At 40.3% G+C, this 22,548-nt stretch overlaps 1 protein-coding gene across 6 annotated transcripts in view; it reads right to left on the bottom strand.

Moving 5' to 3' along the window:
* FILIP1 (filamin A interacting protein 1) overlaps window positions 1-22,548 on the bottom strand; it is a 105,690-nt gene that overhangs the window by 2,763 nt on the left and 80,379 nt on the right. For 3 of the 6 annotated variants that reach the window (XM_085217780.1, XM_085217781.1, XM_085217778.1), the window contains 2 exons: window positions 14,586-17,391; window positions 7,883-8,104 (listed from right to left, as the gene is read on the bottom strand). In XM_085217780.1, the coding sequence (XP_085073906.1) occupies window positions 7,898-8,104; window positions 14,586-17,391 (3,013 nt within the window). In that variant the 3' untranslated portion in view covers window positions 7,883-7,897. Of the gene's footprint in view, window positions 1-3,824; window positions 4,407-7,882; window positions 8,105-14,585; window positions 17,392-22,548 lie in introns of all 6 variants that reach the window. The other 3 variants (XR_014881543.1, XM_085217782.1, XM_085217783.1) reach the window with 3 other exon arrangements.

The following is a 22,548-nucleotide window of genomic DNA, read 5'->3' as shown; positions in this document are numbered from 1 at the left end:
TTTATTCAGCAAGACTGCTGAATTTTGCTATTGCCTGGAATATAAATTCCACCCATAGTATGCAAAAGGAAGTATTTGCCTTGTCTTTGAAAGGCCCAATTTAGTTTTGTCCTAAGTGTAACACAAGAGCTCTCTGATTAATTTCAAGGTTCTTTTGAAATGCTGACTCACACTTGGTCTTCAGCTTTTCTGTTTAAGTACGCTGCTCCCACAGGCAATTTTTAATAGAAGAATTTAGCTATCAGTCAATGACATTATCTCTGAAAATAGGTATTCTGCACATTTCAAATAATATAACTGCACCAATGCTAACTAGGAATACAGTAATATGCTTTCATAAATACTCATTTTTTAATTGAAATGTTGTTGTTGTTGTTGTTGTTGTTTAAGATTCTTTCCTCCCTTACTGGCCTGAAGATTTTTCAAAAAGTATGCAGCCCAAGAAATTGCACTAACCGTGCCATGATCCCCTTGGACATTTTTGTTGACTCTTTGCCTTTGTCTGCTAATACTTGAAAGGTGTTTAAGTAAGTTATATTAAAAGAAAGGTCACTGCTTTTTGTGCACTCGTTATGCCAGTACGTTGCCACTAGATGGCAGATTCCAGTTAGGATTTTATGTGTGCTGACCCAGAATAGCACAGCTAAGGCAACGTCCAAGGAAATATGGTGTGGCAAATGAAGTAATAGATTTTCCTACATGAAAGCACTTCATTTTTATATAATTTACATTCAGAAATGATTTTCAGGAATATATGTGTGCTTATTCTCAGACATTTGAGCAGTGAATATTAAAGAACCGCAAACTACGGCAAGAAAAAATTACAAGCAGAGCTGTTCTCCAACTTCATGCTCTTGGGGAATATTATGCAAAAAGCTGCATTTAATATCAGGTTATAACATCGAATGAAACATCCCATTCATGTCAATGGGAGTCACATGAATTCTGTATGAAACACTGTTTCTTAATAATCAATTTGGATATGATCAATTTATTCATAGTTTAACAACAAAATTCTAAAAACTAAGCGGATTGTAGAAAATATCATCTTCCTTGTGAAGGCTCAATACTGAATGAACAGCAAAAATACAGTGGGTTTCCAAATCAGCTGTCCTCCTGCAGACTAAATGTAATGACTTTTTAAAAAGTCAGAAAATTATTAAAAACAAATATTTTCCAGTTCTAGTATTTATTTGTTCATTTTTTTCTCACACTCATTTATATGCATGGAACAAGTTGGTTTTTTTTGTGTTTTTTTTTTTTTTTTCTTCCTAACAATTTATTTTGCATTATATTGCTACATATAATATGTATATGTATGCATTATGTACATAGAATCATAGAGAGGCATGGGTTGGAAGGGATATTTAAGATCATCTAGTTCCAACCCTCTGCTATAGACAAGGACACCTCCCTCTAGACCAAAACTCAAACTACATACTACATATTACATACTACATATTACATATTACATACTACATTACTGTAGTTACTAGAAGAGGTATTCAAACAGTTATTAAACTGAAACTACAGTAGGGTAGATTTTGTCACAGTTCAGTAGGAGTAACCTCTGTAGGAATATGATATAATTACATATATTTTTCTAGGCTTTTAGGTCTGAATATTTCAAGGAGCTATCAATTCACTTAAACGCAACTGAATTTATTTTAATGACAGGACAAAGATACGTAACCTAAAAATGATCAATCTGATTTTGGTCTCCCCAGTGTAAGCTGGAATACCTCAGGGAAACGCAGCATTAGCAACTGGCCTATCAAAAATACCAATTCTCATAATGAAGCACATCAACTGACATTTTAATGTATGTTTAATGTATGCATGTAAGTTTAATTTTTTCTTACAATATATACAAACAATCAAACGATACAGAAAGTTGCACATCCAAGTGACAAAAGTGAATCATCTATCAGTATTTCTATTTTTATAATCCCATTGAAAAAGTGTTTTTAAAGTGAGGAACCATTCATACCTGAATGATTTGTACCTGAATGATTTGTACCTGAATCTCAGAGCTGACAGCTCTGAATTTGAAAGTAGTTAATCCTCATTGCGTCTTCCAAAAAGCTTTGTAAGGGCAGCATAGGCAGTAATGGAGATCAAAACTCAAGTTAACATCTTCAGTGAGAAATGTTGGATAGAGGTCTGTCAGTGTGCTCAGTCAGAATTAAGGGAAAGAGGGTAACTCACACTGATGCAGGGGAGAAAAACATTCCCCTAAATGAAAACAAGTTCAAAAGATGAGCTCATAGAAACTTCTGTCAGCAAACTACAGGTTTCAAACAGGTTCAATGAAGTTAGCCACTGATGTGTGATAGAACATATAATTGGTCTGAAAATTGTCTTGACTGCTGCAGATTATGCCAAGCACCTGAAACACCACAGGATGGTAGATTGCTTCTTTAAAGACATGACTTTCAGCTTCTGATCAGAATCACAAAATGTTCATGTAAATATTGAACATGTTTTAGAACACATCTAGCACATTTCAAGTAGTAACGTGATTTGGCATCTAGTTGGCATGAATCAACATATTCATGTGACTTCTGAGATTACTCAAATGCGACCAATTTCTATGGTGATGTGTAATTCTGTGGGCATATTAAGAAGAGTCACAAAGTGTTTTGTGCTTTATGAAGAATCACATTAATGGGCATCACAGAAGGGAAAGAAAAAGGGCAAAATAAATAAGAATCTCTGTTTTTCTTCTACTGTTTACTTAGTATGTTTAACAATATGAGAAAGCTCCTCTTAAACATTAGAGATGAAGTTCTGTGCTCCCTCATTTTCAGTCATACTTATGCAAACATTGCTCTGCTCATGACCACATTAGCAATACTCCTTCCGTAACAACATTCAGGTGGCAGAATCTAATCTTGAAAATGCAGCAGAAGACTGTGTTAAGGGTCTAGAACCAAAATCTCACACATCAGTGCATGCTGATTTGTATCTTGTCATGAATGGGCTGGCACACCTTTCCTGTTCTCCTGTCGCTCTACCTAAGCCATATGGGCTGAAATTTTCACTATGGCTTGTATGGCTATGTCAGCCAGAAAAAGGCATTTCTCCACTTCACATTGAAGCCTAACCAAAATAAAAATGTTCTTCTGTTCCTAGTGAGTCTGAACTTAGACTTTCTTTAGCACTAGCATGGGTACAAGAGAAAGAGCTGGTGTGAGAATTTAGGTGCATGCTAACCTTTTTTTCTGTTGCAAGTATGGACATAGATTAGTTAACATCTATTACTGACTTATTTTCTGATTTAAAAGGATGAGGACAGAGATTGCAGCAAGAGATGTTCAGATTAGATACGGCATGTTGAGCAGGAAACCATCTAAACCCAGCCAAGAGGGTAATGCAGAGTACAGAGTTGTAACTTCTGAATCCTGCCGTTCCTCTGCGCATTAGGTGTCTTGCTAAGCCTTGTCAGAGGCTCCTTCCTCTGTTCTGTACTCACAAAGCAGCAGTCATGTCATGAAAAGAGTAGTAGATCAGGCCCTTGGTTTCAATATCCTGAAAATATTTGAAGTGCTTAAAAGTCAATGAAAGAAATGGAAATTTTCACTTACACAGATAGTCCATGAGAGCACTATTTCATAATGTGGGTGCTATAGGTTCAGATTTTGCTTGTGTCTGATGGGACTCAAATCTGCACCTCCTCTCTTTTAAAGACCACTGTATTTACTATTGTTATTCTGAGTTGAGTGCATTTTGCTATTGAAACTGTTCCACTTCACCGAAAAAATCAATACAGGGAAAAAGGAAAGGGAGAGAAAGAATGAGCATGAGTAATTCCTAATGATCACCTGGGCAGAGGATGCTGGTTTTCTGCACTGTAACCCAGTCATGGTAAAATACACATAAAGAAGCCCTGTAAATAAAGGCCCGATTAATTTCCTATGGATTTATGTCTGACAGTTTGATTCTTTGGTGCCTAGAAAAATCTGAGGTCTGAAAAAAGCTTGTCCTTGTGGCATTTCTGACATCACTCTCTTGTGTTTGGTCTTCGATTTTGCTTGAAGGTGAGCTCATGCCGCATTCTTTCACACAGTGGGGTTCTGCTAAGGTCTTGCTCCTCTTCTCAGTCACCCCTTTCATTAAACTTGAAGAACTTCTTATTCTGGGGACCTCTGTTGCTTTGTCAGGTTTGGCCGAAACTGGTGGATGTGTTCAATGTTATTCATCAGAGGACAGATGGAAGGATGGATGAACACAGACATTTCATCTTAGAAGCCTTCTTTTCACAGAAGGCCAGGCTTAAAAGCAGCCTTTGGAACAGGGACCAGAATCTAGGGGAACTTCCCCCTTACTTCAATATCCTGATCACTCAACCACTCTCTTGTTTCTGCTCAATGAATACTGAACTCCTCCATGCAGAACAGCACAGCCTTTAGAGAAGAGAATGAGAATGCCATTGTCAGTCCCTCAGCTGTCGTCAGTGCTTGCTGAATTTGGTGGAGCTGATTGGAATTACCTCAGGAACTGCTGAGAAGAGGGTCCTGAGTCATGCCTTTGAGGGACAGGTTCAATCAAAAGCTTGTTAAAAAAGGAGCACTACTACATATCCCTACGGTATGTGATCTATTACGAGACGTTAATGATTCTACAACCACATTAAAACAGCTACTGGTTCCCCACACCTTCTCCCTTTCTTTTTCTAGCCTAACATCTTGCACCTAGGCTAGGTTAAAATTAGGCTTTTTGTCTGTTGCTAGGTTCCTTTTAGTTTAGATCAGTTCTCCAGGCAAGTTCAAACGCTTGTGACAACTCAAGGGCCAACCAGATGGAAGTCAGTATTATTTTGGGCTGGAGTTGTCAAAGACAAGACTACAACTTCTGACTCTGGTTGGGTATGTCCTGACTTTAAATGATCATGAAATTGTGGCTTTATTTTATGTCCTGAGAGGACATGAATACCTAGAATGTGTATTTCAGTTAGATTCAGAGACTAGTTGGGCCACAACACTGGTAGGCAAGTGCAGCAGCAGAACTTCAGGTAGATCTTCAGCATGTCTCTGGTGCTCAGACAATACCAAGAAAGCTGGGAGCTGAGCTGGAGCATTATGGACTCTATTTAGACTTTGTTGTCTAAATCACCCTTTGGAGCTAACCTACTGAACAGAGAACTTTACTGTAGTCACTAAAAATACAGTCTTCAGATTCAGAAGAAATTCCAATAAAATAAAGACAGTTACGTTTCAACTTTGAAGACTTCTGAACTACAGGCTTTTCTTTTAAAAAAAAATAATAATAGAAGTATCATTATCTTACATTCTTTCTGCCTTTACAAAACAAGAATCTCAGCTCAGTCAAAACATGTTAAAAATGCTGAACACAAAACATGTATCTGTAGCTAACAGTCAAACTAGTTGCCTGATTCCAACTCTCTGCAATTCTGCTGGGTTGGCTATGGAGCAAAAGTTCTTTTTTTTGTGCTGTTCCCAGGAAAAATAACAGCATCCTTGGTCTGACCTGTCTGGAATTTCTCAAATCTGTCTCATATAATCCTTCTGACTCTATAGAGCAGTTCCTAGCTTGTGTCTGCAGTTCTGGTTCAGCTGTGCTAATTTGCGTGTCTTGGATTTCAGGTACTGTAAGTCTGGCTTATTTCTTCAGGTGAATTAGTTTCTCAGATCTTAGGCAAAACAAACCATTTTTTCAGCCACAGGCACACTTAGAACATTGCCCTGGGTAAGGCAATGTTAAGTTAACTAAGGAATAGCTCGTTTCTTTGAAAAAAAATATGAAAAGGAAGGCTTAAGCCAGCTGTAGTTCATCACTGTAACCACATTAGCTTGGGGCTCATGTTTGCAGTATTATTTAAATGATTGTTTTGAACTAAAGATTTGTTTGAGTGCCAGTATTTAGAGGGTCTATCCAGCTAAAGGCTCTTAATAAGTTTTCTTCAAACATCTGCTTAAAATTTCTCTTACAAATAGAGCAGTAAGATCTCAGTAACCATTTACTGTCAAACTGAGGCTCTCAACAATTAGTTGAGAGGGTCTAAGCACTTCTGGAATGGTAACTCATATTGCTTGATAATTCCAGTTTCCAAGTGTTATCTGAAACAGTGGGAATTGAGTGCTATGAAAAATCTGAATCTGATTTTCAGGTGCCATAGGAACCAGAACCTTAAAATTAGCAGGTACTGAAGGTGCTGCACAGATGGAAAAAAGGAAGCCTATTTCTTTTTGTGTGACAGCAGCTTTTGTATCACAGACAAAATGTCCTTCATGTTAATAATAAAATGCCAGCTGTATTCTGGGATAATGGCCATATCTGGGTCTTAAATTGGAGAGCACTGCAAAGTGCAGACTGAAGATTAAACATTGTTTGGATTGAATATAATTTTGTCGACCTTCTGTGGTAGATTTTTCCATCAAATTTCTTCTCCCAGACAGAAAGCTATTTAATATTTCACATACTGGTGCATTTTTATTTCCGTGAATTGTATTTATTATTTATTGGTAGTCTTCTTGCTTTTCCTTCTGAAAGCTATTCCTAACCAGTCCTTTACAGCTTTCTGTGGTGGTTGAGGTATACAAGCTTTAAAACTCAAATTTATCAGTCTGCTCAGTTTCTTTTTTGCAACTTTCTTCTGTGAAAATTGATCACTTAAAGGAAATGCCCTTTAATAACTTTAGTGTTATTAAATAAATCATTGTAACAATCATCAGTATCCACACCATTTCCATGCTGGAAAAATTCCTTAAAACATGCTTAAAAATGCAAACATATACATGAAGAAACCAAAAAGAGAGAAGAAAGATGAATCTCCATGGTACTCTGAGGCAGTCTGTACTTAACACAAAATACTTCAAACATGAGAATTGACCATAGCTTAGGTATCAGACCCTTTCTCTTTCCATGACCATACTTGAACTATCTCTTTAGGTAGCAACAGCTGCCACCAGCAATCTGTGTTGACACTCTCTCTAACACATAAGGATGCTTAACAGCTCAAGTTTACCTACAGAGCACAAGTCCATCCACAAGAAAAACTGCAAGCCCAGTGATGTCAACTAAATGACTTGCTTCATAGACTTTCATGGTTTTTGGAGCAGGCACAAATGGACTGTATTGATTGTAGTCAGATCAATGTTTCTCTAAGGCTTTTTTTAAAGAGTAAACACCTTTTGGCCTACTTCCTTCATCTAACCCCAGAGCTGGCAGTCTAAGCCACAGAAGAGAGACTGAGCTGTAAGCACTAACTACAAGTGTATTCAAGTTCTGGAAGAAATACACAGCTGCTTAGTGCTGCTGCTGCCCAAATTGTGCAACCTCCCCATTCCCCTGAATTTTGTCACTGCCTTGAAAATGAAGCTCACGGGAGAAAAGCTGATCTAGATGAGAGATTCCAAGAGAGAAGGCTGGTCACAACCTGTGGTCCTTTCTTTCTGCCTCTGCTGTATGTGAGGCACTAGCTTTTATTGAAATAAAAGCTTAGGTCCCTAGGTACCACAGCATCTCAAAAGTGTGGTTATAAGCAGGTGCTCCACGCAGAAGCCAGGACAGAAAGTGATCTGTTATGCTGGAAGACAGTTGTTTAAAAGTGATCTTCCCTCAGTCTATTAAAAAGTTACCAAGTCAAGCATTAAGAATTCCTAGACAGGATTGATAACTTGAAGTTGCCCATTGTCATTCCCCAGGCTGAATGTATTCCTGAAACACACTGCCTTTTTGATGGTTCTTTTCCTCCTTCAATAAGAAAACAAAAGGATGTTGTTACTCAAGTAGTCATCACACACACTCATTAGTTGGTTGTGAGTGACAGGTGAAGGGCTTCGTTAGTATGGACAATCATGAGCAACTCCACAGACAGGAGGCTGTAGTTCATGGTAGCAGTAACAGCTGCAGAACATACCCCCTGAACCTGCCATCAGCCCTGACCCCCGCCCAGGGAGCCAGAGCCACTGGCTGAAGATTTCTTCAGTTCTATTTTCATAGACTGAGTCTCGGCACGAGGCTCGAATTTTGTCACATTTCCTGCTCCTGAGGCTGCCACTACTGGCTTTCCTGCTTTCATACCTTTTGACACAGGAATACGGGTGGGTGTAGGTCTCAGGGATGACCCATCCTGTGCTGTCTGCAAAAGAGTCACACAGAAAGAGAAATGACATGAACTGAGGACTTTTTCTTCTCACATATTCTCATATATTACACTTTTTACAGTTTCTTCATTTACCACTCAAGAAACAATGTTCTAAATTATGCCTATCAGCAAATAAACTTCACATTTGAAATGTGTCTGTAGCAGATACTACTAGAGCAGGGCCAAAGGTACAAAATCAGAGTGAAACTAGTCTTCCAGAGTTGGGGACCAGCATTTTAGATCAAGATGCCATAAGGATGAGAATCCCTGCAAATCTCTGATTCTGCAGCACATGACAATGCAGGGCTGTGAGCCAAGGCCAAGCTGTCAGACAGGCGCAAGATTAGCATCACATGCGCACGGGCCCTCAAAATAGAATAGCCACATGAGGCTAATTTGCTAATTGCCATATTTTCAGAGCTAGGACAAACTCTCTCAGACACATAAATAAAATTGAACTTTGCTTCCCCTAGTTCAGTGGGCCATGGCTGGGGGTGGTTATTTCTGCACTGGGAAGTACAGGGAATAGGAGGAAGCAAATAGGGCCAAAACAGAGAGACTGGGCCAAGATTTGAACTTCCCTTTCCTGTTGCTGCGGGAGAAAGGATGTGGGAAAGAATTCTCCTTCAGGAGTCACAGCCATAGCTTGCTGACCTCTGCAAAGGCAAAGCTTGCTAGGGCTACCTCAAGGCAGGGCAGACACGACCGTTCTACCAGCTCAGTCTTGGCAACAACCTCCCTAGCACTCTTATGCTCAACTTTGTGGACTTCAGAAGAAGCCGAGAACAATGTTTAATATTTCTTTATCCTAGAGGGAAGCCAGCTGAGGACCCAATCCCCCTGCCTGGAGCTGGCATATCTAACACAACAGCTGCCACAGATCTGTGCCCAGCTACAGTGCCAGTCACAGGCCAGGCAGGCCTCCTACAGCTCTGGGGCTGGCAACCCATATCCATGTTTAGGCAACTGAATTTCACTGTGTAAAGATACAAGGAGCACTAGGATGGGACAAAAAGATTCAAAGAAGATAACACATCTTCTCTGTCCAGATAATGTTGGCCAAAACTGGAAGCTACCCCTTACAGACCATGACCTAAAAGAAATACTTGTAATCATGACAGTTCCAAGAGAAAAATGTCTTCTACCTTCTGCAGCATGCAATGTAGAGACAAATATTAACAATGAAAACTTATGCATCTCTGTTGCAAGTCAAGTTTGGCTTTTTATATTTCAGATAATCAGTGAAGACGTTGTTCTCACAAAAGAGAACGCCTTTCGTGAGATTCAGAAATCCTAGCTAGAACTACCTGATAAATGACTAAACTGTGCAACTTATAGCATATAAACAAAATAAACTTCTGAAGAAGATTGGATTAGAGGACCATGTCAATTCTAACACATTCATTTACTTTAGAGTGTTTTTAAAAATGCTCCACGAAGAAGCATTTTTCTCTCTCAAAGTATTTCCAGCCAGTAGCATCAGAGCCTCCTGTCTGCACCCTGAGTATTCAAAGGAAAACCATTCCTTAATCTTCTAAGAACAGTTCAAAACCCTATGTGTACACACACACAAAAAAATCACAATTGGAAAACTTGAATGCTGTCTGCCTGGTAGGAAGGAAGCCATTTTCAATAACTAAAAGCAACATTTACAATAGTAGTCTAAAGGCTAATATGGAACTCACATGTAGATGTCAAAACAAGTTAGGCCCATACAATTCTGTAGGGCAAAACATGCAAATGCATTCCATCAGCCTTGGAAAATATGTCAACATCCCAGGGAACCCAAATGACAAACATCTTGTGCTCTCTGAAAGAACTCCGCAGTCTGTAAACATGAGGCAATCAAATGAAGTAGCTGGAATCCCAGGCATTTCTTCAGCTTTATTCGCATGTAAATTATTAACGAAGGATTTGGGTGCTTTCAAGTTACTCATTTCAAGCCTAAATCGCTGGAAATCACTGTGAAAAGAACTCTAACTGGCTTTAAATTTTTTTTTCAGTTTCCTTCATTACGGCATACAAACATGTTGATTCTATGGAAGCTAATGCCCACTTCGCAGGCAGCTGCAAGAGCATTTTGTGTTTGTTAAGCCAAGGGAAAACAGCAGAAATGTAGCTCTTCTGCAAGTCATCCCCTTTGGCAGGGTAGCAGTGAAAGCAGGCAAGTGACATGTTACTCTTCAGCAACGTCTCAGGCAGAAAACACATACAAACGTCTGCCTCTTGATGATTCCTTCAGAGAGCCAACCTGCAAGCAATCCCCTCCAGCCCTGTGTGTTCATAGGCTGTATCTTTTCTTCTGGTTGATTGAGAGCAGGAATGTTCTCAATTCCGATGCAGCCAGCAGGGACGGCTTCACAGGATGGCAGGGTGAAGTGAAGTTACCTGGTTCTAGAGCTGGACGTATGTGCTACTGGAACACTACAGTCAACTTTATTGTATTTGAAGGAGAGAGAGTATTCACGTATATGATCGCTTTTGGAATATTTTAATATCAAAGGTGTGTTTTCCGCATTTGTTCTTGATCAGATCAGAGACCAGCTTGCCCTAGACAGAAACAGTTCAATTCCCTGGCTCACATAAAAGCATCTATTGCAATTTGAGATGCTGTGGGCTATTCAAGCTATCTGCACAGGGCCAGGTGATAAGAGGGGATCTAATGAGACCTGCAACCTCTGATAAAGCAGCTGGAAGCTAGGTAGGGTACTTGAGAGTGCTTAAAATAACACAAAGGAAGTATGTTTAGGTGACTAAATCATGAAAGGCAGTTACAATCAACTGGAAGCTTAGGGGTGGGTTTGGGTTTTGAAATCCAAGTAGTTTTAGTTATATGTTAAACACTGAATTCAATCTAACTGGGATAGCCTCCATCACATCAGCATGGGACTGAAGGATGCAACAGAACTCCTGCCTTGGAGGTCCAGGGAATCTAAACAGAGGTTGTAAGAAGGGAACAGACTCTTTAGTGGGGATCTGTTGTGATAGGAAAAAGGGAAGTGGCTTCAAACTAAAAAAGAGAAGCATATAAAGAAAAGGTTTTTTTACAATAAAGGTGATGAGGCACTAGAATAAGCTGCCCCAAGATGTGGTGGGTGCCCCATCCTTGAAGACATTTAAGCAAGACCAGGCTCTGAGCAACCCGATTTATCTGTAGATATCCCTGTTCATTGCAGGGGAGTTGGACTAGATGAAATTGAAGGGCCCTTTCCAACTCAAATGAGACTGTGATTCTATGAGTGTTTAATCAATGGATATACAGATGGGGGGTGTGGTGTGTGTGTGTGTGTGTGTGTGTGGTGTGTGTGTGTGTGTGTGTGTGTGTGTGTGTGTCTGTGTGTGTGTACACACATATATATCCAGGAGCTTGGCTAATATAATTTTATAATTTATATTGGAGAAATGAGAGAAAGTCACTCACCCTGTCCTGGGCTCGTGAGATGAACTCCTGATGGAGCAGATCTCCAGAGAGATCCTTCCCTACTGGCAGTCAGCTCTTAAATGGGTCTAGGAGAGATGGAGCCAGGCTCCACCCCTTCCTGCAGCACAGGTGAATTGCCTTCACCTGTGCTCCCGTGGCTGACTCATTGCTCGCCTCAGGGGATCAATCAAAGGTTCAGGCTGTGATTCAGCAGCCCCATACATATGAGGTACCCCAAAACATTGAGACCCCACTCAGAGAAGCCAGTGAGTTCAGATGCCAGGGGAGACAGTCGCAGTGAGGTACCTCTTTTGATTGATCTTTTTGGTTGACTGCTCAAAATCTTCCCAACTCTCTTTCAGGTGCCTGGTATTTCTTTGGACCATGGTCCCCTTTTCTCTATATCAAAACTGTCACAGACAGATAGGCCTGACTAAGAGAGACAGAAAACTGCAGCTACTTTACCATACAGTTTGCTATTAATCAACAGTAGTACCCCTCAACTCTCCATCTGCTCCACCATGAAGCCACTGTCTCTGGTTTTGGATTCTTGGGCAGGCAGACACCACAGGCTGAACCTTGAACGGCACCACATGTGCACTCTAGAATTATCTTCACCTGCAGTACTAAAGATAACTCTATAAATTAAAATTGGAAAATGAGTTAAATGTTTTCAAATATAAAAATAGTAACTCCAAACTTGCAGTGACAGATGAGAGCTAAAAATTTTAGAATTATTTTCCTCTTTGTACTGAATTAGGATATTGTAAAAGCTACCTTGTAAGAGAAGAGCTAAGAAAAAAAGCAAAAGCAATGAGCTGAGAAAGCAGCTTTGTTTCAGTTTGTCTTCTTTGATTTTATGAGCTCATACCCTCAAAACATTACCAATGTTGGTTTCTTTGAAGGTTAGTAAGTGATTACACCTTGTTTTTCCTGACCGGGGTATTGCATGTGTTTATAAACCAGCCATTTGCAAAACAGATGGTGAATATACAACTTCTATTTTTTTCAGAGGGTTAAGGAAGAAAAAGTACAGTTGACTTTGTTAGAAGTTCCCTGCTAATCTGACATGGGCCTTAAAATACAAAGGAAAGCATAAGATAAAGTAAATCATATGGTTGAGCTATTTCCTTACATTCCAAATCAGGGATGAAGTGATGAAAGAAACTACATTTTAGCCAGATGAAAACAAAAGAAAAAACATTTTGTCTGCCACAGTCCAGTGCATCACCACAGAAGAGTCAAACATCTAGTAAAGAAGAATGGGGAATTCTCAAAAAAAGGTTTTCTAAGCTTCTGAGAGACAAAGGAGCTTATAAATGAATTAACTTGAGACTTTAAAAAATGAACAATTGCTTCTAGTATACAGGAGTCCCTGTAAAACATCTCCAATGCTGAGGAGAGATTGTACATTCAATCCCAAATAGATCAGCATGGCAAATGCAAATTTCTATGAGTCACTGGCCTGAAATGGGAATGGCAGCATCTCTCTAGAAGCGTGGAAATGCTTCCATATCTTTGAAGGTACTTTAAATACATTTTGACATTTCAGCTTGGACTGAGATGACTAAAGAATATGTTACCTGAGTCCACTCCTAAACGACATAGGCAAATGAACAGGACATGACTGTTCAGTATTTGTCAAGATAAAAGAAAGAGACTGTAACCAATTAAGGTATTGCAGTAAAAGGTAACGAAAAAAAATCCAGCATTTTTCTACAGCCCACAGAGAAATTCATTGCCCTATGATGTTGTGAAAACAACAGAATAAACAAGTTCAAAACACAGAATAGATAGAAGAAAAGAAAACTCCACCACAGTCTGTTAAACACAAAGATGTGGCTACAGGCTCTTTTTCAGAAAGAAATACTCATCTACTGCCAAAGACTGGGAATAGACACTGAGGAAAACATTACTCTCTGTTTATCCACTTAAAATAATCTTACCCTAACTGCTACAACCTAATGTCTAGCTAAATAAGCTTTTGGATTAATACAGTACTGCTGCTTTTGTATGTTGGTCAAATTCTTCTTTCCCAACTAAAACATTGCAAAATGATGTCCAAGGCCTAGTAAATCTTAAGGCAGGGCGAGCACTATCAAAAAAGGGAACCAACATAGACAGAAAGCAGCAAAAAATGTGATAGTGAAGGCACTTAGAAAAGTTGCTAACATTAGTGGGACAGAAAGAACTTTGGTATTCACTGGCTGAAAGAGACTTGGAGCACAAAACAATGGTACCAGGTCTGGCTATTCATTTCTACAGAGTCCAGTATTACAGCAGATGTTAATTAAGTTATAAATGTAATGAGATTCTACCAAAGAAATATCAGCCTGCACTATCAGATGCTAAGGACTCTCCAGCTGGGCCAAAAACCACTAACAGTTTATCAGAAGTCAGAATTTGTACTTAGCAGAAATTGCTGTCATCTTTATCATTCTTTGTCTCTTTCTCATTTGGAATTTTACAGGACTTCCATTATATTCAGTAGCTTTGCATGGACTTCCTTTCAAAGGAAGGAAGTCCTTTGGGAGATAATGCCAAAAGTATATTAAAGGGCACTTATAAACAGGAAAAAGCCCAAATTTTTACATGAGCAGATAGTGATAGGACAACATGGAACAGTTTAGAAGTAAAAGAGGTAAGATTTAGGTTAGATAATAGGGAGAAATTCTTTACTCAGAGGGTAGCGAGATGCTGGAACTGGTTGCCCAGAGAAGCATTGAAAGCCAGGTTGGATGGGGCCCTGGGCAGCCTGATCTGGTGGGGGCAACTCTGCTCAGGCATGGGGTTGGAACTAAGTGGTCTTTAAAGTCCCTTCCAAACCAAGCCATTCTATGATTCTGTATCATTGTCCAATGCTGGCATAAAATTACCCATTTATATCACAGGCAAATTCAGATCTTATAGCTAAGCTTATATCTGAAACACATGTATGGCAGCCTAGAGTTTCTCCTCTTTCCACTCACGCTTTCCCTTTTGGTGTCTTAATCCCAAACTATGCTCTCCCTTCTCCTGACCATGAAGGTTACAAAATGGGTCTGTGCTGCTTACCACAGACTGCGTTCCTCGTGTGGAGGACGTAGTTACAGGTGTTATAGTGATAGTACTTGTCACCTTGCTTGCTGCAGGCCGTGAGGACAGGTTGTTCCTGGGTGACCGTAGGACAGTACCAGTGACAACTTCTTTTTCAGCTGCTATGTTCAGTGGTCGGACTGTTATCACAGGACTTGAACCATCTGGTGCAGCACCAGGAGAGCGCTTAAACTGGGAACCCAAGTGGATGTGAATTTTGTTGTCTTCTGTTGTAATAATATTGGCGTTGGTGTTGTATTTACGGATTGGAGATGGGACAGTTTGTTTTTCTGGTGTTACTTTGAAAACAGCCCTTCCCATGGTCATGTCTTGTGACTGTGGAGAAACAGAGATTTCTGCTGGTGCTGCAGATGTTGATACTGTCATAATCTGAATTGGTGATGTGGGTCTGTCGACAAAAGGTACTCTACCTCCCTCTGGAGACTTTTCTCTGGAGAATGTTGTTATAGTGACTGGGGACATGGAACGGTCTGGGCCCAATGGACTTTCACTGCCTTTTCCTTTTGAAGGCATAATATTTGGAGATGGAATGATGGTTATCCGTGGCTTCTGATTTCCCAAAGTAGGAATGACAGTGGTACTTGAAAAAAATTCCTCTGAGGTTGGGCTGGTTATTTCCAAAGTAGCCGTGCTGTTCTCATGGTCTGGTGTCACCCGAATATGAAGAGGCTGACCCTGCTTTGGCGAAAGGACAACTTCCCCAGGATGTGCTGTGCCACTGTGGGCTCGGGCTCCTTTATCTGGGGTTGCCTGAGCCCCAGGTTCTCTCTTTCTCATCCATGGTATCCAAGATTTCCTCATCGCAAGTTCGTTTGCTGCTGGAGGGTATCTCTCAAGCACTGAAGAACGCTCCATGGGCTTTTTCAGACCTACCTGTCGCAGATTGCTCATTATGTGGTTCTCCTCCTGGAAGGATTTCCGTATAAACACAGCTGGAGTTTCTTCTTCTGCTGCTTCACTGCTCACAGCATCTGTTTGCACACCTGTGGATGTCACAGGAACGTCAACCATTCTTCGTCCATTTATGCTGGGCCTCAGGGCACGGCTGTAACGCTTAGAAAGTTCTAACTCTCTCGTTAGATTCAGAACTTCCTGCCCCATGCTCTTGTTTTTATTTTCTTCTTCTATAAACCTTTGCTGCAGAACTGAATAATCCACTTGGAGCTGAGAAAGCTGGTCTTCTTTGTTCATCAGCTCATGGATTTTTTCCTTAAGAGCTTGAACTTCTGCTTTCAAATCTCTGCTTTTAGCCTCTTCCAGACGAAATCTGTGCCTCAACTCTGCCTCCTGGCTTACCGCTTCACCTTTTTCTATTGCTTTGTTTTTGGCAATCTGGAGCTTCATCTCCTCCAGCTGTTGAGACAGTAAGTTAGCTTTATCCTGCTCAGTCCTAAATTTCTGCTCTAGCTGATCATATTCATCTTCTGTCTTCATCAAATCTCCTTCAACCACTTCCAGTTGTTTGAGACGTTTTTTCAGTCTTTCAATTTCAATAGTAAGTTCCTTAATCTTGTTGTCCTCCTGACAACCATGCTCCGGTCCTTTTCTGGCTCGACCTCTTGTAATTTCTCTCTCCACTTCCTCCATACCATCAATTCTTTTCTTTAACAGGTCAAATCGACAGCTTAGTTCTGAGGACTTTTCTTCTTCACTTTTCAGTTTAACAATTAACTCATCCCTTTCTTTTGTCAAAACAGACACCTTTTCCTCCATTTCTGATTTCAGTTTCAAAAATTTCTTACTTTCTTCTATCAGTTTCTCTGTTACATCCATAACTTTCCCTTGTTCAACTTTAAAATTCTTGTTTAAACCCTCAACTCTTTTTTCTTCCTGTTTTATTTTTTCCATCATATTTTTCCGTTCATCAACCAACATTACGGTAAATGACTTCAGCTTTGTTAGGTCATCTTTTAAGCTTATTTCAGCTTTTTCCAACTTACTTTCTGATGCCTCAAGGTCTTTCACTCGAGTCTTCACCAGTTCCAATTCATTTATCAAATCCTTAGTTAAATTCTTCTCTTTCTCCAAGTTTAAGTGTAGCTGAGTGCATTCAGACTTACTTTTACTGAAAGCCTCTTCCAGTTTCTCTAGTTCTGACATTCTCTTCTGCAACTTTTCCACTTCAAGTTTCAACTCTTTGTTATGGTGCTCTTCCTCTTGCAGTTTATTTTTCAGCTCTTTACACTGGGATTCGGTTTTTGTGATCTCTTCATCTTTTCCCTCCATTTCAAGTACACGCTTGCGGAGGTTTTCAACTTCTGCCATTAAACTAGAGTTCCCACATTCCCCTTTTGCTATTTTATCTCTTAGTTCCTGAAGTTCCTCCTCAGCTTTTTGAAGACTTCTGTTTGTTTCCTCTAGCTCCTCTATTCTGCGAGTCAACCCAACCAACTTGAGCCTTAGCTGTCTATTATGTGACTCTTGATTAGCCAGTTTAGCAGTCATCTCCTCATGTTCTTGAGAAAATGACGAAGTTTTGTGTTCAAGTTCTGTTTCTAACCGCATCAGTTTTTGTCCATCTTCTTTTGTTTTTGCAGTAACAATTTTAAGCTTTTCTTCTTCTTCCTTTAGTTTTTGATTTAAATCTTGTATTTTCTGGCTTTGTTGATCAAGTTGTTCAATATGCATTTGTCTTTCATCCACCAGCATGAGTGCAAATGATTTGAGCTTGACTAGTTCTTCTCTTAGTTTATTGAGTCTCTTTGTGTGTTCTTTCTCCTTCCGGGCTTGATAGATCTTCTCCTGCTCAAGAAGTTTCTTCAATCTGAAACAAGTTAGAACAAAAGTATTAAACTACAATATACATGTATTTGGTGCATTTCTCAATTTGCTGTAATTCTCTATTTTTAATTCACTTTCAGCAAGATTCTTTTTATACCCATTAATAATCTCTGTCACCTTTCAGCATGTAACAATCTACCACATTTACATTCCGCAGCCAAAATATCTTAAATTAGAAAATTAACTGAAAACTATAGCAAATCATCCTGAATTCAGACACTGAAATTTTATACATGTCTAGATAGGAGAGACATCAGTTTTTAATTCCTTTGCATTTATTTCTCATTTAGGATGACGTTGATAAGGATGTAACATATCCTATCAGGATAGATATTGTCTACTCACCAATCCATTTATACTGACTTTTTTTTGCATGATGGTTTCCTCATAAATGTCTTACATATATAAAAGTGTGAAAATAAGATAAAAAAGGAAAACTAATTGCTATATGTAACCATACACAAATGCTTATAAATGCTAATTATAAATATACCAGCTGGACACAAGATTATGCTAGCACATGACTGATAACCATCTGGGCATCACAAGCATAAGAAATTAGCAGTAAGAGAAATTTGCCAGCACAGTGATAACGGATGTCAAAAGGTTTGTTCTCCTTGTCACACTGCCATTTACAGTAGCAGATGTTGTTGACTGCAAGAGTTATCAAACCTTTGGCTACAACTAACCTCAAATGTATTTTCAAGAAATATAAAAGCACAAATCAGATCTATCCTCAGAAAGATGATACAGACCTACATTTTCCAGCATGGAAAGTTGCATTATCCGTTACCCATGCAACATTTCAATAGGGAAATGAAGCACACTTCCTAGTTTATATCTATTCATATTGAAGATACACTGACATGAAAAATAAATAGAGTTACAAGAACAGAAGGATATATTCCTTACTAGTGCATTAATGCAAAAGCAGTATGATTTTAAAAAGAAGACAGATATGTATGGTGAATTTACTGTGAAATGACACATTTTTCAAACCACTGTCAAAGCACCAACTTTGGTAAAGAAGTGTAATGTAATGATTCAAATCCACTTGCTTTGCTCACCCATTCATGAAACAAATTTCTTTGTAACTGCAACACACAGTGAAGTGGTAACAGCAGAGCAATTCACCACCCAGTTTCAGTCGTAGCAACTGAAACCCCCGAGTTTCAGCAAAGACCAACTTTATCAGCAGTGTTGTCTGAACTCCTGCCCTGTAAGTGGTAGTGGGTGAAGCACGGGTACATATTCCCCTCTGCTGCCCCAGGAATGAAGTGCTGCAGAGAGCTCTGGGACACAATATGGTGCACCAGGGATATCTCCTGAGCCCTCACCTGAACTCTAAGCTCATAAAGCCAACCAGCTGTTAATGTTTCACTCCTCATCCCTCAGGGACCAGAGGGAACAGGAACTGGAATGAAAAGCTATGAGAAAAGAGAAGGAAGCCAGAAAGCAGAACATGATACAGTAGGTAGGGAAGGATAGGGCTGAAGAATGCATTTGAAAACAAATCAGATAGGATGTGGGAGTAAGAGAATAGTAGGAACCAGCAGGAGAGTGAAAAACAAACAAACCTTGCAGCCAACCTTACTGGGTCACAAAAAAATCTCTTTAGTTTTGGCAGCTCTTTGGAAAGGACTGAAAAGACATGCTGGTCTATGTATGCCTCATTATGGGTCACGTTGGAGTATCAAAAACTAAAAAAACCTGCTGCTATTCACAAAGCACTCACTTTTCACACTCAAGGACAAACTTTATTAGCATGCAGTATATTCCCTAGCTACTTTATCACACTGCTTTATGCAAAAGTCTCTGCCAAGAACTCTCCCTATCTCTCCCAGGCTACATTTTTAAAGAAGGACACATTCTCTCACAAAATACTTTTTGCCATAACAGAACAGTGGGAGCTAGCCTCGTGGGGCTCTGAGCAACCCATCTCCCAGTCATTAACTTATAAATGAGAATATGAGATCTCAAGAAAAGAGAAAATTCGAAGGTCGACCCTATCAATTAAAACAAACAAACAAAACAACCAACCAAACAAACAAACAGAAGACAGCTTTGTTTTCTTTTTGAAGATTTTCCCATTTGAAAGCCTATCTCAGATGATTGCCTATGATTCTGAATTGCCAGGCTGTTCATAGAGAATGTGTGTGATTTTACCTAGCAGTACAGGCAGCCAGGATGCTATGCAGAGTGCAGAGCAACTCACTGCCCCACAGTTATCTGTGAGCCTATAGGGCTGAGAAAGCACATCCTGGGAAAACAAAAGAAATACCTGTTTGTTAATCTGAGACAAAGAAATGCCAGGGATGAGGCTGAGCAACACAAGAAGAAAGCACATCAGCACTGTCACCATGTTGTGCCTATCAGGAGGTTCAGAAGTGTTGAATAACTGGATCTGCAGTGCTGGGAAAAGCAAAAATGAACTATCATAGCTGTGACAATACAACCTGGTAACAGAGCTTACACGTGCATATTGAACAGGGTAGGAAGCACCATGGAGTATTTTATGTGCCTCAGCTTTTAGAAGTAGAATCAGACTGCACAGGGTCTGACAAGAGAGCTTTCACAGAAGCCTGATGCTTGATGAGGCTTCTCTTTTCCACATCCAGGAGAACTACTTCTTTAAGGGATGGATGGAGCACATCCACATCTGCACAGGTGCCAAATGAATCAACAAAATCTGTGCATTTTCAGTGTTATTTCTAGCCACTAAAAATAATGCTGAGTTGAAGCTTGCTCCTGCTTTTCTGTCTCCTGTCTAACTCTTATACCTCAGCAGCTAAACCAGAAATTCAGCAGGACTGCAAAGTGGTATTGCCTCATCCTCACCCTCACAAACGGTTTGTTATCGGGCTTCTCATCTCACTGCTGCTGCTGTTTGCTAAGTGACATCGGCCTGCATGGGCTCTGCTAAAGGCTGAGAGCACTGCAGAGACTCTTAATGTGTCATCTAGAGCATTAACTGCATTCCAGGTTGTCAGGAGGTTGAAAGCACCTGCATTTAGAGTCAAAACAAGCAAAAAGGAAAAGAGAGGGAGAAAAAAAAACAACCTCACAACACTTCAATAATGAAATGTGAGCTAGTACCAATAATGACAAGACCATAGTTTGGCACTCTGAGCCCAGTCCCTGCATTTGCTGTCTTGGTTTGCTTATCTTTTTTTAGAGATGAGGAGAAATATTTGGATAAAGTTATATAATCTACAACCATCAGTATCAGTCTCATGGGCTGAGCATCCAGTCTACAGTGGGAATGAAGGCAGGTCTGCTTAGTGCCTTGTGACGGCAGATCCTAACTGCTGCTTGTCAGTGGAAAGCACTGATGAGATCAGCATAGCACCTTCCTTTCCCCACAAGTTTCTCAACTCTTTACAAGGGTAGATAATGGCAGGACAAGGGGCAATGGTTTTAAATTGAAGGAGGGAAGCTTTAGGTTGGATGTCAAGGGGAAGTTCTTTACAGAGAGAGTGGTGAGGTGCTGGAACAGGCTGCCCAGAAAGGTTGTGGATGCTCCATTCCTGGAGGTGTTCAAGTCCAGGTTGGATGGGGTCCTGGGCAGCCTGGTCTAGTATTAAATGCAGAGGTTGGTGGCCCTGCTTGTGGTGGGGGGGAGTTGGAGTTTCATGATCCCTGAGGTCCCTTCCCACCCAGGTCATCTTGTGATTTTGTGATGTTGTGATTCTGTGATGTTGTGATTCTGTGATTCCCTACCTATTATATCAATACAGTTCAAGTCATACATTGAATGCAAGGCCTTCTGCTGCCGTGAGGGTCCAGGTGCTTTTCCCTCTCCTTCCTTTCTTTTGCTGTCAGCAGAAGGAGAGCTGGTGGGAGTGATGCTGTGGGGTTGAGGACATGGAGGCCTCTGTAGATCAGTCTCAGTTTGCAGAAAAGGATGACACAGTAGTGAGGGGAGAGCAGCTAAAGACTTGGCTTTAACCTTCACAAGCAGTGTGCTGGAAATTACCAGCAAGGATGAAGAGGTGAGGGGAAATGTACCAGCCCTCCCTGTCCCCCTTCCTGAGGGTTTGAGGCTGAAGGGCCTTTTTGCTTCCCCTTCCCTCCTAGAAGCTTCAAATGGGCTGGGATGCCAACAGCTTCTGAACACTCCAGAGAAGTGGCCCTGCTACTGTTGTCAAGATTATGTGCCTAAGTTCTGTCCTACCAGTCCTGAATGACTTGCTCAGGCTGGGGCTGATCACTCAGTCAGGTCTAGAAGGCGTTTTTTCCATAAAGGAAACCTGGCCAAAACCATACAGTTTCCCCCCTCAGCTACATGCCTGCTGCCAGAAAGTCTGGCTATTATGTCAGTGTTTTTGTAAGAGACAGTGCTGGATTACAGTGCAGACTTGGTTTGTAAGACCAGCACATTGGGTGGGGAGATGCCCAACACCTCTTCTACGGTTACAGACTTAATTTAACCACGTGTATTGTTTTTCCTACTTTATTTCAGCATATGTCAAGTTCATTCACTGAGGCACATAGGAAGAACCACACAGTATCATCTTCACAGCATCTGTCCTAAGACAAGAATGAGACTTCACCATGAACACAGCTTACAGGTGGAGAATGATGCTGTGGTGGCTCATAAAGACAATAGCTTCATAGTAGAAGAGCTTTGTAGGTTTTACTGAATTTTAGATGGGACTTAGTTTATCTGTAAACTGTAAAAGAAGTGGCAGCAGCAAGAGCTGAACCAAAATCAAGCATTAGATGTTGTCCACATTTGCAAAAGAAATTACAAGCAGTGATCCGTAAGCACTGTCCTGCTTTCTAATAAAGTTCATGAAAACATTTGAAATACAACAAACATAGGAAACTGGGAAGTGCTGCCTAGTGCTGCTGGCTGTTAAGAGCCCTCCTTGTCTGGATGAGGAGCCACGAGATGGTTTAGTGGCTTGTGGTAGCAAGGGTAATGGGGGAATGGTCGGATTAGATGATCTTGTAGGCTCTTTCCAACCTTATGATTCTATGATTCTTCAGGGTGGCACACAGTATTTTAAGAAAATATAAAGAAGTTTCAAGTTATCTAGAGTAAGATGCTCAATGATTTTCAAGAACTGTGCATGACTTGGTACAGGAACATTTAGATCCCACTATGGAAGAAGGCTGAGGTGAGCTTCCAAGGGAT

This window comes from Meleagris gallopavo, chromosome 2, assembly GCF_905368555.1.
Source record: "Meleagris gallopavo chromosome 2, MGAL_WU_HG_1.1, whole genome shotgun sequence".
Lineage (NCBI taxonomy): Eukaryota > Metazoa > Chordata > Aves > Galliformes > Phasianidae > Meleagris > Meleagris gallopavo.
Note: the sequence above shows the minus strand (reverse complement) of the source record. Positions and strands in the feature narration are given on the sequence as shown.